General features: G+C 40.8%; 1 protein-coding gene across 2 annotated transcripts in view; it reads left to right on the forward strand.

Moving 5' to 3' along the window:
- nfatc1 (nuclear factor of activated T cells 1) overlaps positions 1–9,390 on the forward strand; it is a 40,587-nt gene extending 31,197 nt beyond the window's left edge. The window contains exons 10-11 of one of the 2 annotated variants that reach the window (XM_068711401.1): positions 4,296–4,411; positions 7,190–9,390. In XM_068711401.1, coding sequence (XP_068567502.1) covers positions 4,296–4,396 — 101 coding nt within the window. In that variant the 3' untranslated portion in view covers positions 4,397–4,411; positions 7,190–9,390. The remainder of the gene's footprint in view (positions 1–4,295; positions 4,412–7,189) is intronic. The other variant, XM_068711402.1, reaches the window with a different exon arrangement.
- Positions 9,391–12,721: the final 3,331 nt, after the last annotated feature.

A 12,721-nucleotide genomic window follows, 5' to 3' on the forward strand; every position in this document is an offset into this window, starting at 1 on the left:
TTAAATCAGGTGTCGTTAAAGTCTGAGTTTTAAAGTACGCCACCGTCACCACCATAACGGACATTTCTGCAGCGCTGGGCCCCACCGATTACACTTGTTTTCTTTGGCACATTGACGGAAAGTATACGAAGCATTCCAAACTTAACGTGGCTTCTCACTTCATTAAAACCTTTGGCAGCGTTTCATACGACTCCTTGCTTTATGGTCTCGCTCAGGTGTGGCGTTGCTGTGATTTCATGTCGGCCATGCTCATTAATAATCACGATATTCTGACTGTTATTACAAATACAAGTAGGATCATGTTTGTGTTTATGCGCTGTGATTTAGTATATCATCATCTGTGCATTACTGCCAGAAACCAAGATTAATCATTGGAATTTATTTATGTAATATAGAGCAATTTAATTTAATTTTGAGAAGAATTTGACTCAATTATGTATTATAACCTTCAACCACTCATCCTGTCCTGTAGCTGCAGTAAACTTCACTTTTAAATAAAAGTGACACAGTCAGGTGTCTGTAATCAGAGCTGATATCGTTTTCCTGTTTGTGGAGCCCTCTCGTATTAATCAGTATCCCTCCTCCTGGTCTTCTCATGGAAAGTCTGAATGGTGCCGTCTGGCCTCGAGCCGGAGGTACATATGCTGCAGGGTGCACAGTCCACCGCTGCTGAGGCCGAGGGAGATGGAGGCCGGCCACGCTGCCATAAAACTTGCTGACTGGAGAGGCTTGCATGCTTCCCTTTGGCTCAGAGGACGGCCTGGGAGAGGGAGAGGTGGCCAAAGCCATACGTTATACTGCACGGTAGTGTGCCGCCGAATCTTTGTCAACGGTGAGGTAACACGAGCAAAACGTGTGCATTCTGAACCCAGATCTGAGCCAAAAAGCATTACGGAATGCTTTTTATGGCGTGTTGTGGCCTTGTTAGATGTCGGAACAGTACGATTGATGAGCAGAGACTTTGGGGGATCATAGGAGAAGTATTTGTGAGAAGCATCTGACTGATTTTATACAGTAAAACTCACTTTGTTCCTCAAATCATTTGCAGCCACACGTGTCAAAAAAGAAGCTATAGTTTGTATGATTTACAGGCATTATCATCCCGACTTCACATATATGGTCTTTTTATGAGTGGTTTGGACTGTATCTTTTTCACGAGAAGGTCTTAAAGAGACAGGAGCTAAAACAGAGCGTTCCAGACAGGGTGGATACAGGTATATTCAGACAGACAGTATGAGAAAAATAAAGTGGTTTTTGAACATTAAAGCACGTAAACATGTTCTAGTAGAGTAGAAACCCCAAATACAAGTATAAGCCTGAAAATGAGCATGATATGTCCCCTTTAAAAAGTTCAGTTTTGGCAGAGACCACTTTAACTTTCCTACTTTATTAACTTTCCGAGCTGTTTTTACTCAATTTGTACATTTGGTGCTGAACTTTGTGATGGGGTTGAATTGGAAGGTGTTTCTAATATTTTGTCCACTTCATTTGAATATATGGAGGGGCTTAAAGAAACATTTTACAGTCTATCACAATCCGACACGACAACAACAAAAACTACAGCCTCAGCAATGACCACAGAGCTGACTTTTAATTCTAACTTTATCTTACAGTGACAATACAGATAAACACAAGGCAACACATGTACTGTATATACATAGCGCGTCTAGCTGAAGCTATTTTGCTCAGGCTTTTAGGTTCAAGCTATTTTTCTACGTGTATGAAAAAATATTTTCATTGTAATGTTTCGTTGAAGGCCTCTCCCTTTCTATTTTTCCGTTACCTTAAAGCCTACAAAGTTTACAAAAAGCTATTGTCCGCAGACATTTTCTTTTTTTGAATAACACCTGGGGTAAAAAAAAATAGTTGGCAGAGCATGTGGTGAACTGCAGAACTGCTCTGTGGGACTGACTTGCAGTAACCCAGTCGGAGCCTGATTATGTGGGCCAAGAACATCTCGTGGCTTGTGGCCTGGACTTGACGTGGCAGTAAAGAGGGTGGGGGTGTTGTGGTGTTTTCTGCCCCCCAGCCTATTATTCTCTCATTGTCTCAGCTCTGGTCCCTCAGCTGATTTATTCACAGCGCTCAGAGAGGTTTTTTTAATATATATATATATATATATATATATATATATATATATATATATATATATATATATATATATATATATATATATCTCGCCGGTTCCTCCTGCAGTATTGTGTTGTTTCAGTGCCGGTTCATGTTGACGCGTTTCATCCCTTAATGAGACAAACAGCGCCGGCCCGCTAATTGTTTGGGAGTTCCTCGTTTGTCGGGGGTTTCCTGGTCTAGGGAGCCGGGCTGTATCAGTCAGGTCCAGCTGCTGTGGACCTCCATGGGACAGGAAACCAGTTCCTGGATTACTTCATATCAAACCCCAACTTTTGAGACAAATTTAGTGCAGTGCCTTGTGTTGAATTAATAGCAATGCAGTCAGGCTATCGAAGACGTTTGTGGGGTTATAGCACTTCATTTCATTCTTAATTTAAGTATGAACAAAGAGTGACAGCGTTATAAGAATATCACAAATAATGAAAAAACTGTCTATGGATTATTCAATTTTTTTCTGTTGTTTCTTAAGCAGTCTTTCCTATACCTTCTGTTCTCAGCTGTACTTAAAGTGTGAAGTTCATTCTTGACCGTGGAAACAGCAGTAAACAATATCACCACAAGGTCCATGTAGCAGAAGTGTGGACTGGAGTCCCATGACTAGGACTCCAGTCAGACTCCAGTCACAAATTTGACGACTTTAGCAAACGGCAAAAGCAAAAAAGACTTGCAAGTCGACTTGGACTTCGCCAATGACTCGTGACTTCACTCCGTGTTGAGCCTTTAGACTTGAAAATATTTGAGACCTTCCTTCAAGCCCAAAGATTAAAAAGTATTTTGCTGAAAAAGTGTGCCATGAATCAATTCATTTCCTGTCGACTAATGTTAACGCTATTCATTCCCAGCCACACATAATTCCCCAGATCCACTTTGTTTGTGGAGGTTGAAAATTACATGTGTGGAGCACATTATGACTTGTTTAGGACTCAAAACTCAAAGTTTAGAACTTGGGAATTGACCTGGGACTTGTCAGTTTTGACTTTAGACTTGAGTGCAAAGACTTGAGACTTACTTGTGACTTTGGTCCTACGTCTGCCATTTAGTAGCTGTTCCAGAGCTTTCAGTCATATTGCATGATCTTCCTCAGCAGATGGTGTTATGACCAGATGTCAGGGGATTGTAGATTTTCACATTTCGACATTTTGTTTTCCTCCATGTGGGCTTAAAAGCTGAAGTTCCTTATTGACCCTGGAAACATCAGCTTTAATCACTTTAAGGTCCGTTTAGTAGCTGTTCCGGAGCTTTTGCTCACATCACAGTTGTATCAATAATGAACTTAGAACCTTAACATGAACGAGAAGTCCTAAAAGAAAATGTGAAAATTTGAGCAACTGGACAAACTCCTTTATCTGATGGAGATCATGTGATGTGATGGAAACCTCCAGAAAAGTTGCTAAATGCACATCGAAGTGAGATTGCTTTATTTAACTTATTTTATAATTTTCTTCATTTTAATCATATTTCTGTACAACAATAGGGATCCCTACAGCAACTGAGCAGCGGCTCTTTCAAGATCACACATACCTTAAAAAGAATGTTTTTAAAAAGTTGGGTTTTTTTCTCAAATTTCAATCAAAATTCAATTCTATTTCTCTGAATGACACCCCAGAGTTTACTATCCCACTCAGTGGACGTTAGCTTGTTTGAACGCTCTCCTGTCTCTCGAACGAATCGATGTGAGCGGAGAACACATGACACAGATGTCACACTGGTGCCGGGCCTATTTTTAGGACTTTGCTGTGAACACACTTAGAGATCAATACATTGCCTTTTTTTTCCCAATTAGATCCTCTACGTCAAATGTGACGGCACAATGAAAAGTGGGCCATGGTAACGGACACATAAACAGCTGATGTTGGTGTCCTCAGTGGGGCAAAAAGAGGAAGAGTTTTACTCCTCGGCCTTCCTTCGTTTTATATCAGGATAATCTACTGAATTCTGTCTTTTTACTCTTTCATTGACGTGTGAAAGCTGGTCCACCACACATGGCTCACGATGCCGCGTAAGGCAAATTACCTGATAGCAACCGGACAAGCCATAGCATGATGTCGGGGTCTGACGATGTCTGAAATTTACAGCCGGGCTCGATGTGCGCGCTGAGAAGCCATTGTAATAACGTCCCCCTGAGGTTCTTGAACTCAACGATCATATCCTTCCACCTCCAGATGCGCAGGAGGTCAAAGCCAGATCAAATAGAGGAGAGGAGGTCAGTCAGTTCAGTCTGGGCCGGGAACAGCACACATGGCAGCGGAACGACACGCTGTAGGAGGGTGGAGATGAGGTTAGAGTGTTTATTTCTTCTGGTTCACGTGTGTCTTTTTGGTGATGTTTTGGTTCACATGGCTGGTGGCGGCATGCTGTCTTGATGATGAGCTGTGTTAGAAAGCATCCTGCATTACAATACACACAGCAACATTAACCATTCTAATCCTGCTGGTACCATTTCAGAGTTGCTACTGATCCCGAAGGAACTGCAGCTAAAGTCTGGAGAGTTTAGCTGCAGTTCACTTCTGTTCTCTCCACTCTTAACAGATGGGTTTATTCATTTATCCTTAAATAATGTTCAGCACCAGCGGTTTTGCATGTTTTAGTTTAGCCCATTGCATGTAAAACACAAATACAAATAGCAGACATTTTTATGTTGATTTTAATACAAAGTTGAGCAAAAATGGATATTTTCATAAATTGTTGTTTCTTGTTTAAAAAAAAAAGGGTTTTGTTGGGCAGCCTACTTTTAGATTTATGAGCGTCCTTGAATGCACCATTATTGTGTCTGTGATCCTTGCTCTCAACAGCGTTACCGCACAAAATATAACAACAACAAAAAAGAGCAACGGTGCAAAAATATTTAGAGCAATTGATGCATAATGGCGACCAATGGCTGCCTGCAGGGTAGAAAAGCAATGTAGAAGCTTGGCACAATGATACGTGATTTCTACTTGATGCAATAAAACCACCGGCTGGATCCTTTTTAAAGGGGTTCTCCAGTGATTTATGTTGCACCTCCATAAAGTTCAGAGCCTCACATGAGACAGATTTGAAAGGGAATGGTCTAAATCAGAGCAGCAGAGGCTGAAATAGTTTTATAGTACACGTCAAGCTCCAAAATCACCAGATCCTACATTTCCCATAATGCAACGAATAGCACAATTTTGTTTTGGTGTAGCCTCCAAGCCCAACATAATCAATGTTATTTGCTCAGAAAACTTTTATCCAGAACCACATACGACATTAAACATTGTGTTAACTTGGTGGAGTTCCCCTTTAAGAATAAACTTTTGAACGTGAATGATGAGTTGTTTTTTTGGGGGGTTTTGGACCACTCTGCTAAATTTAGACGAAGTGATTCAGAGCACCTGCGTATAAATGACGCTGTCGCCTTGACGAGTATCTTCCACGCCGCCAAGTTCTTCACAAAGACACACTGCTGTGAATCTCACCCTGTCTTCGTAGTCACATAATAGGTTCAATGTGTCCATGTGTTTCTGTGACACGCTCATGTGAGGTAGCCGCTGCACTGCGCTTATCAAGCCGCTCGAGAGGTCTTCCTGTTGCTGTAACAGCAGTCGATCAGCGAGGCCAAACACATGAACCTCATGTCTAGAGCGTTTTGCACCCACACTTTTTTTTTTTCACCAAGCCTCCTCCATTACTTGTGAGGCACGTACACCCCTGTCTGTTTTGGTGTCTGTTTTGGTGATAGGAAGCGACGGGTATTTATGGGAGGAAGCTGCCGTGTCAGCGCTGGTTCTGCGAGGGAAAAGGCTGCTCTGCTGCCTGCGATGAAAATAAACGTTTTAGAAAAAAAAAAGAAGTAATTCCATTGTGTGGAGAGGAAGGCTGCTTTTCCAAGCGTCTAGTCAGTCGGAGGGAATTCCTCCCTTGGTTTCTCCGAGGCCCGATCCGGCCAGGGGTGTTCCCCTTCCCCTCTCACGTTTCTCATCTCTGTGAGATCTAAGAAGAAAAAAAAAAAGGGGTGGGGGGGGCTGATCCTGAAGCTGCAGGCTGATTAGAAAAAGTGAGAAGCTGATTAGAGACGGAGAATCTGTGGAGACTATCTCTTCAAAGTGATAAATGAGGTCACCGATAAGGTGAAAGCTAATGAAAAATGAACCCGCTCAATCCCCTTTAGAGAGGGGAAAAATGTGAGTGATATGTCCTCATGTCTCTGTTATCAGAACATTGATACCTATATATATATATTTTTCCCTGGTTTAGCTTCAGTCCGCCTGCTCAGTTGCTCTTGGATCCTCCCCCCCCCCTCTTCCGTCATCCAAAGAACACAGCTGATTAAAACAGATAAACAAGTGCACCTGGATCCTTTAGAGACAGCAGGAGGTTGCATCATCTCTCTTGATAAAGAACGGTCTGGGGATCTCAGATATAAAGTGATTCTATTAGGTTGACTCAGAGGAAATAACAGATCCTATAGAGCTCAGAGAACTGTATTCCCTGTGGCGGAACTTTAAAGCACTAAAATATATATATATATATATTTTTTTTTACATCAGCTACATTTGGCTCATTGTTTTGGGTTTTGCGGTTCATAACCACTCTCATCAGTGTCCTTTGTATTTGTAACAAGCAGCTGTTTTCACCACTGCACACTACCTGCTAAGCACCAAACAGCGAACCGACAAAGTCAGCAACCAGTCGGTTATCAAAGTGGAACATTTAGCATCTTAAGAGCCAGATATTAACCTGAAATCTGAACTAAAAGGAGAGTAACTATTGAATGCTAATGTTGCTAACTGGTCTGCTGGATGTGTAATTTAGCAACTGTTAGCTAACTTTTTAGCCAAATCCACTGTATAGGGTTATTTTTGGAAGACCCTGAAAACTAGTTGTAGATGTTTAGTAAACATTAATGTTAAGAAGTTTAGAAAAAAAAGTGTCCTTGTCAGATACTATCACTATCAAGAAGCTAACTGAGAAAAGTAGGTTTTAAGGGGCTTTAAAGATATTACATGCAGCGTTATACTGTCCATGCGCTCCCTCTGCATGACATCATGTGGAGGTCATGAATACTGACCGCCCTTTTCTCTCTTTTCCTTTGCAGTCAATGAGATCATCAGGAACGACCTGTCGACCATCTCCGTCCACAGCCACGCGTAGTTTCCCGTCCGCACAAAACTGACACGGGAAACACCAAACAAAAGATTTGACGTTGTGCTTTTCATGCTTGGACTACAGCGTGCAGGAAGCAGCAAAAAAAAAAAAAAGGAAATGCAAAGAGAACAAATGTAAATATATAGTCCAGATGACCCAGGGTCCAATGTGTGCCTTGTTTTTACATATATAATGCCTTTACACAGAAGTGATCCGAGGAATACATCACATGACTGACTTTAGCAACCATACCTGCCGCCCCCAGCAAAACAATATATGCTTTTAGAGGACCAAAACATGTTTTTATGTCTTTTTTTGCTGCAGTTTGTAAATGATTCAGTGCCTTTTGAGTTATGTAATTTGTATATAGAGCATCTGTAGTGCTTCAGTTTGCATATCTGACTTTTCAGAGACACAGTTTCAAAAGAGAAGTGCCTTCTTGACTGGAAACAGAAAGCCATGGCCCGAGTTTGGCTTCAGTTGTTCTCCAGCAAACGTTTTTATAAAGCAAGATAATGTACCGTTTGCTGAATAGTGGCAACAAATGGTAATTATGGGATAATGTTACATGCTAAAAGATGGTGTAACTGTAGCACAATTGAAGAATTGCCATCAGCCACCAAAAGCTACTGGTCATACCAGACCAAGTGAGGCTGTAGCAACAAAACCCCTGAGTGTATTGAATTGATCAAAGGTGTGTTTTATTTCTCATGAGTTCAACTTTTCATTTCAAGGTGTCATTTTTTTCAAAAGTTTCAGAGTCTCACTTTAAATCCTAATTTGTTAGCATTTGTTTGGACAAATTAAGTTAAGATGATTACATTACGGTCATTTAGCAGACGCTTTTATCCAAAGCGACTTACAATTCTACACACCGTAGACGCAGCTACGGGAGCAATTTTTTGGGGGGTTAAGTGTCTTGCTCAAGGACACATTGACATGAGACTAGTAGAGCAGGAGCCGGGGATCGAACCGCCGACCCTCTAATTGAAAGGCGGCCCTGCTCTCCACTTAGCCACGGTCACCCCGATTAAGAATTTGAATACATTTTCTGTATTTGCAATCAACAATAAGCACTTAACCACTAAACTTATGGTATCACCAGTAGTTTATTCCATTTAGGCGTCTTGTAACAACAATGGCAAAACTTTTCAGATAATTCGAAGTTACCCAAACCTCATATAGAGTTCTTATGTCGTTATGCACTCGTACAGTACAAAAAACAACGGGAGGCCAGAGACGAAAGTGAGGTCGTAATACTAATTTCAGCCACAAGAGGCTGTAGTGAACCACTTCACAATTAGTACCAACAGTACTCAGAGCATTCATGTTTTCTTCTAGAGGAGTTCTAATTTCTCCATGTACTCTAAACACAAGGTACATATATAGTGTTCTACCAAGTTATGAAAATTAAAACTCCTGTGGAGGAAAACTTATTTTAGAGCTATTTAGAGCATGGGGTAGTGGTGCTCTTTAGCCTCTTGTGGTCATAATGAGTATTGCAAGTTTTTTTTCCCACCTGTTTCGCATTGGAAAAAAATAAAGTTTTAGGAAAAATGTTGTCACCTGCTCTTAATTCATAAACACAGGAGAGAAAACAGTTAAGACCAGACTTAGAAAATGGATCACCAGTCATTTCTGCATACTGACTCTAAAATAACATAGACTTTGCAGTAAACTGTTGGCTACAGTAATACTGCTTTGACTTTTATCAAAGAAGAAAGCTAGCCTGGAAGCTATGCAACATGCCGGTATTCTCTCAAAGAACTGAGAAGGCCTCGAACCCGATGAATACGTAATAACAGTGAACAGCAATACAAATATATAAATTCTTTAATGTTTGTTTTTTGTATTTTCATATTTATTCTCCTAGCATGTGCTCTGTTTATCCACGTTCATCATACAGGCTCTTTGACATGGTTCCCTACATTACGTTATCTACTCATTTGTTTGCTCTCTTATAGTAAAACTAAATGGGCTTACACACTTTTGCTCCCAGGTTTTATAAGTATTTATGAGTCTTAATCCATGTAACTGAAGCCATACTGGAATGTTTACCACGGAGGTTGTTGTTGTTAGTGAACAACTCAAAGTTCTGCTTTGTGATCTATTTTTGTGTATTTGTCAATAAATAAGTCTTCATCTCTTTCATCTGATTGATCTGTTTCTTACCTTTTAGTTCGATCAATAAATACTCTGTGTGTCATCACATTACAACAGAGGATATTGAGGAAGACGCCTTTAGATTAGATTTATATGGGCAACACACATAACGTATCTGCTCTTGTGGAATCATCTCCACACAGAGTTAGCATGATGGTTTCTTAAAAGAAATAAATGGTTAACGATGGTTAACAGTGTTTTATAATAACTAAAGAAAATCACTTTCTTACGAATCTTCATGATCGATAACTCAAGTAAGAATAAATCCTACTTCACAAACCCAACATCTACTGTTTCACAAGTCTTTCTTTTATTTTTGTATGTAATATTACTACTCAAGGCCTCTCCGGTGCAGTGGGTGTCTGCTGTGTTACGGGGCACACTGACACCGTGTGGTCTGCAGGATCTCCTGCACATTGAATGACTCTCAGTGCTGACAAACACTTCATAGATTATTGGCGTCTGTTTGTTTTCTTTTCTCTACCTGACTGTGTCACAGCCGAACCTTAATGGACACCGAAACTCTGCAGCTATGGAAATCAGGGTGTGATGTTTGTTGGTTTTGCTGGGCTGCCTCGCACCTGTCTTACATCTATTAGGAAAATCAGGCGTCATTTTTATTTAAACAGTCGATTGATTCTCGGTCACTCTTCGGTTTGGTCTGAGCAGCAGCTGAATAAACCTGGTAAGCTCTGATTTTGCGAATGTTGAATAATAAACTTGATATAATTACATGATTGTAGGTATAATTGACAGTTCAAGGTAACGTAGAACAAGACGGTAGTCATGACACGGTTAATATTGAGTCTTCAATGTTTAATATATCTGCTTATCTGTCCTTATATGAATGTAATTAATTAATAAGATGTATATGATCAAGTTTCTTTACTTTCTAAAACCAAACTAAGAATTCTGCCAGTACAGTGCTTTTAATTGGACTTTTTTCTTTACAAACTCCAAACAAATTAGCTTTTGATAATTTTTTAAGAATCAAGTGATGTGCTTTGTTCTGTGAACGTTCAAGATATTAGAATATACATTTGGCCTTAAAGATCTCCATTTGTACAGGAGAAAAGGTTGAATTAATATTGCATGCATTGTATTTTATAGAATTCAAAATGTATCAAATACTGTACAGATGTTTCTTAAAAAAAGTTCAGGTTTGAGTCACTTTAGAGCAGGAGTCTTCAACTTTTTTCAGGCGAAGGACCCCCAAACTGACAGAGAGATGGAGCAGGGACCCCTTACTATATATATTGTATAAAACTGCGTTTTATATTAAACTGGGCCTAGTGCCATGTATAAACATACCTTGTTATTGTGCATTCAATACTAAGCTATTCAAATAATACACAGGTTCATATCTTCATGTTTTTATTTTTTTAATGTGCAAGGTACAGTGAGTAGGGTGGCCGTCCCACTGCCATTTATGAACACACCTTCTCAACTGATACCAATGCCAATATCAACATTGTCTGTCAATTGCATGATAATCATGCATACAAGCTATTCAAATTGATGTTTTTATTTTAAACATAAATGCGGAAACGAAAAAAAATGAGTGAATGCCTATTAGTACCACTGCCATGCTTAAACATACCTGTTATCTTGCATACAATACTGAACTATTAAAATAATGGACAGATTCATGTTTTTTGGTCAAGTTACAAAACGATCCATTTTCGCTCGTAATAACGTCCATACACTTGGATAGGAGCTGCAGTGTTTTAGCCAGGAATACCTTGCACAAATGATTGCACAAGGATTTGTGGGTGAAGTAAATGTCGTTTTTTAATTAAAAAAAATAATTTTACAACAGTATCTTCTTTTCAAATAATATTGCAGTGTGCGTCCTTGTGTCTGGGATCTTAGTCAGCTGGGGACTGAATAGGCTCTCGGTCAATCACGGGGAACCTGACAGGGCCAGCGTGTAACATGAGGCCTCGTGATTGGCACAGCAGCGATAGGGGCGGGTCCTCCTCTTTGTGTGCAGGAGGCTTGGAGGGACAGGTCCAGGCTAGTCTCGCGCTGTGAGTGAACCGGTGCCCAACTTGAGAGAGCTCCTGTGTGTCGTTGAATGCGTGCATTTCTGACTGAAAGATAACATCTTCTGCCTCCATGTATCCATTCATTGGATTCATGTTAGTGTGTATTTAAAGACCTTTAAATTTGTGGAAAAAAAATAAAGAAAATAAAAAATTGTCTCATCAACCAAAAATTTTGCGGACACCCTGCAGTACCTCTGCGGATGCCCTAGGGGTCGCGGACCCCCTGTTGAAGACCTCTGCTTTAAAGCATGAAGGAATCAGAGGATGTTTGTGCATTTTACAGCACTGTATGCCTCTCTGTATTTGTTCCTTTGCTTTCATATTCAAAGATAAAACTTAGTAAATATACACTTTTAAATGTCCATCAGTCTCTTTGATTCCTTGTTTCTTTCTGCTCTGAACAGCAGTCTGGTGAAATGGCGAACGCTACCAAAGGAGTGGTCTGTGTGTATGGACCGACCCAGATCGTGGGTCTCTCACTGGTCGACCTCATTACTACCCTCATGGGACAACCGGTGATCGTCAAACTGCTGTGGATCACCATCACATCCAAGAAGACTACAGATATCCTGAATTTCAATTTAGCTCTCTTCCACTACTTCCAGTACTGGATCTCCTTCTTCCATCTAATCTGCCTGTTCGTGGCGATGGAAACCTCCCAACTAATCTCCGGGTTTTTGATAGTGTACGTACAAATCGGGGGGCCAATGAGTTTGTCTTATATCTGCGTGGAGAGATACGTTGCGGTAATTCACCCCACATCTTATCCTCTGCTGAAGAAATACAGATTCAGGGAGGTTTGTGCTCTCACAGTGTGGCTCCTCTCTGTGCCCTGTGCTTGGCTGAATGTTTTGGGTCCGGACGTTTCCTCCATCCTCACGAAGTCCGTGTTGAGACGTCTCCCATCAAGCGTGATGTTGTCCATGGCGGCAATGATGGTGGGGTGCAGCATCAGGATTGCGAAGGCGCTGAAGAAGTCCGGCCCGGGGAGAGACAAGCTGCACCCTGTCAAGAAGAGAGCCTTAAAGACTGTCTGTGCCACCACAATCCTCACCTTGTCCTTTTACCTTCCAGTTACTTCAATGCAAGCCTTTACGTATATGGAGAGATTCGTTCATCAATGTATGATCATTCCTTTATGTGTCTTCTTGCTGTCTGTTGCGAGTGTTGTTCATCCAGTGCTTTACCTCTCCACCCAAAGGCTCTCTGTGCGCCATGCAGAGCATTGATATAGCAGCAAAACAACTATTTGCTAATGTAAATATATAATG

Source organism: Cebidichthys violaceus, unplaced genomic scaffold, assembly GCF_023349555.1.
Source record: "Cebidichthys violaceus isolate CVI_PGR_0920_01 unplaced genomic scaffold, fCebVio1.0.p SCAF_16, whole genome shotgun sequence".
Taxonomy (NCBI): domain Eukaryota; kingdom Metazoa; phylum Chordata; class Actinopteri; order Perciformes; family Stichaeidae; genus Cebidichthys; species Cebidichthys violaceus.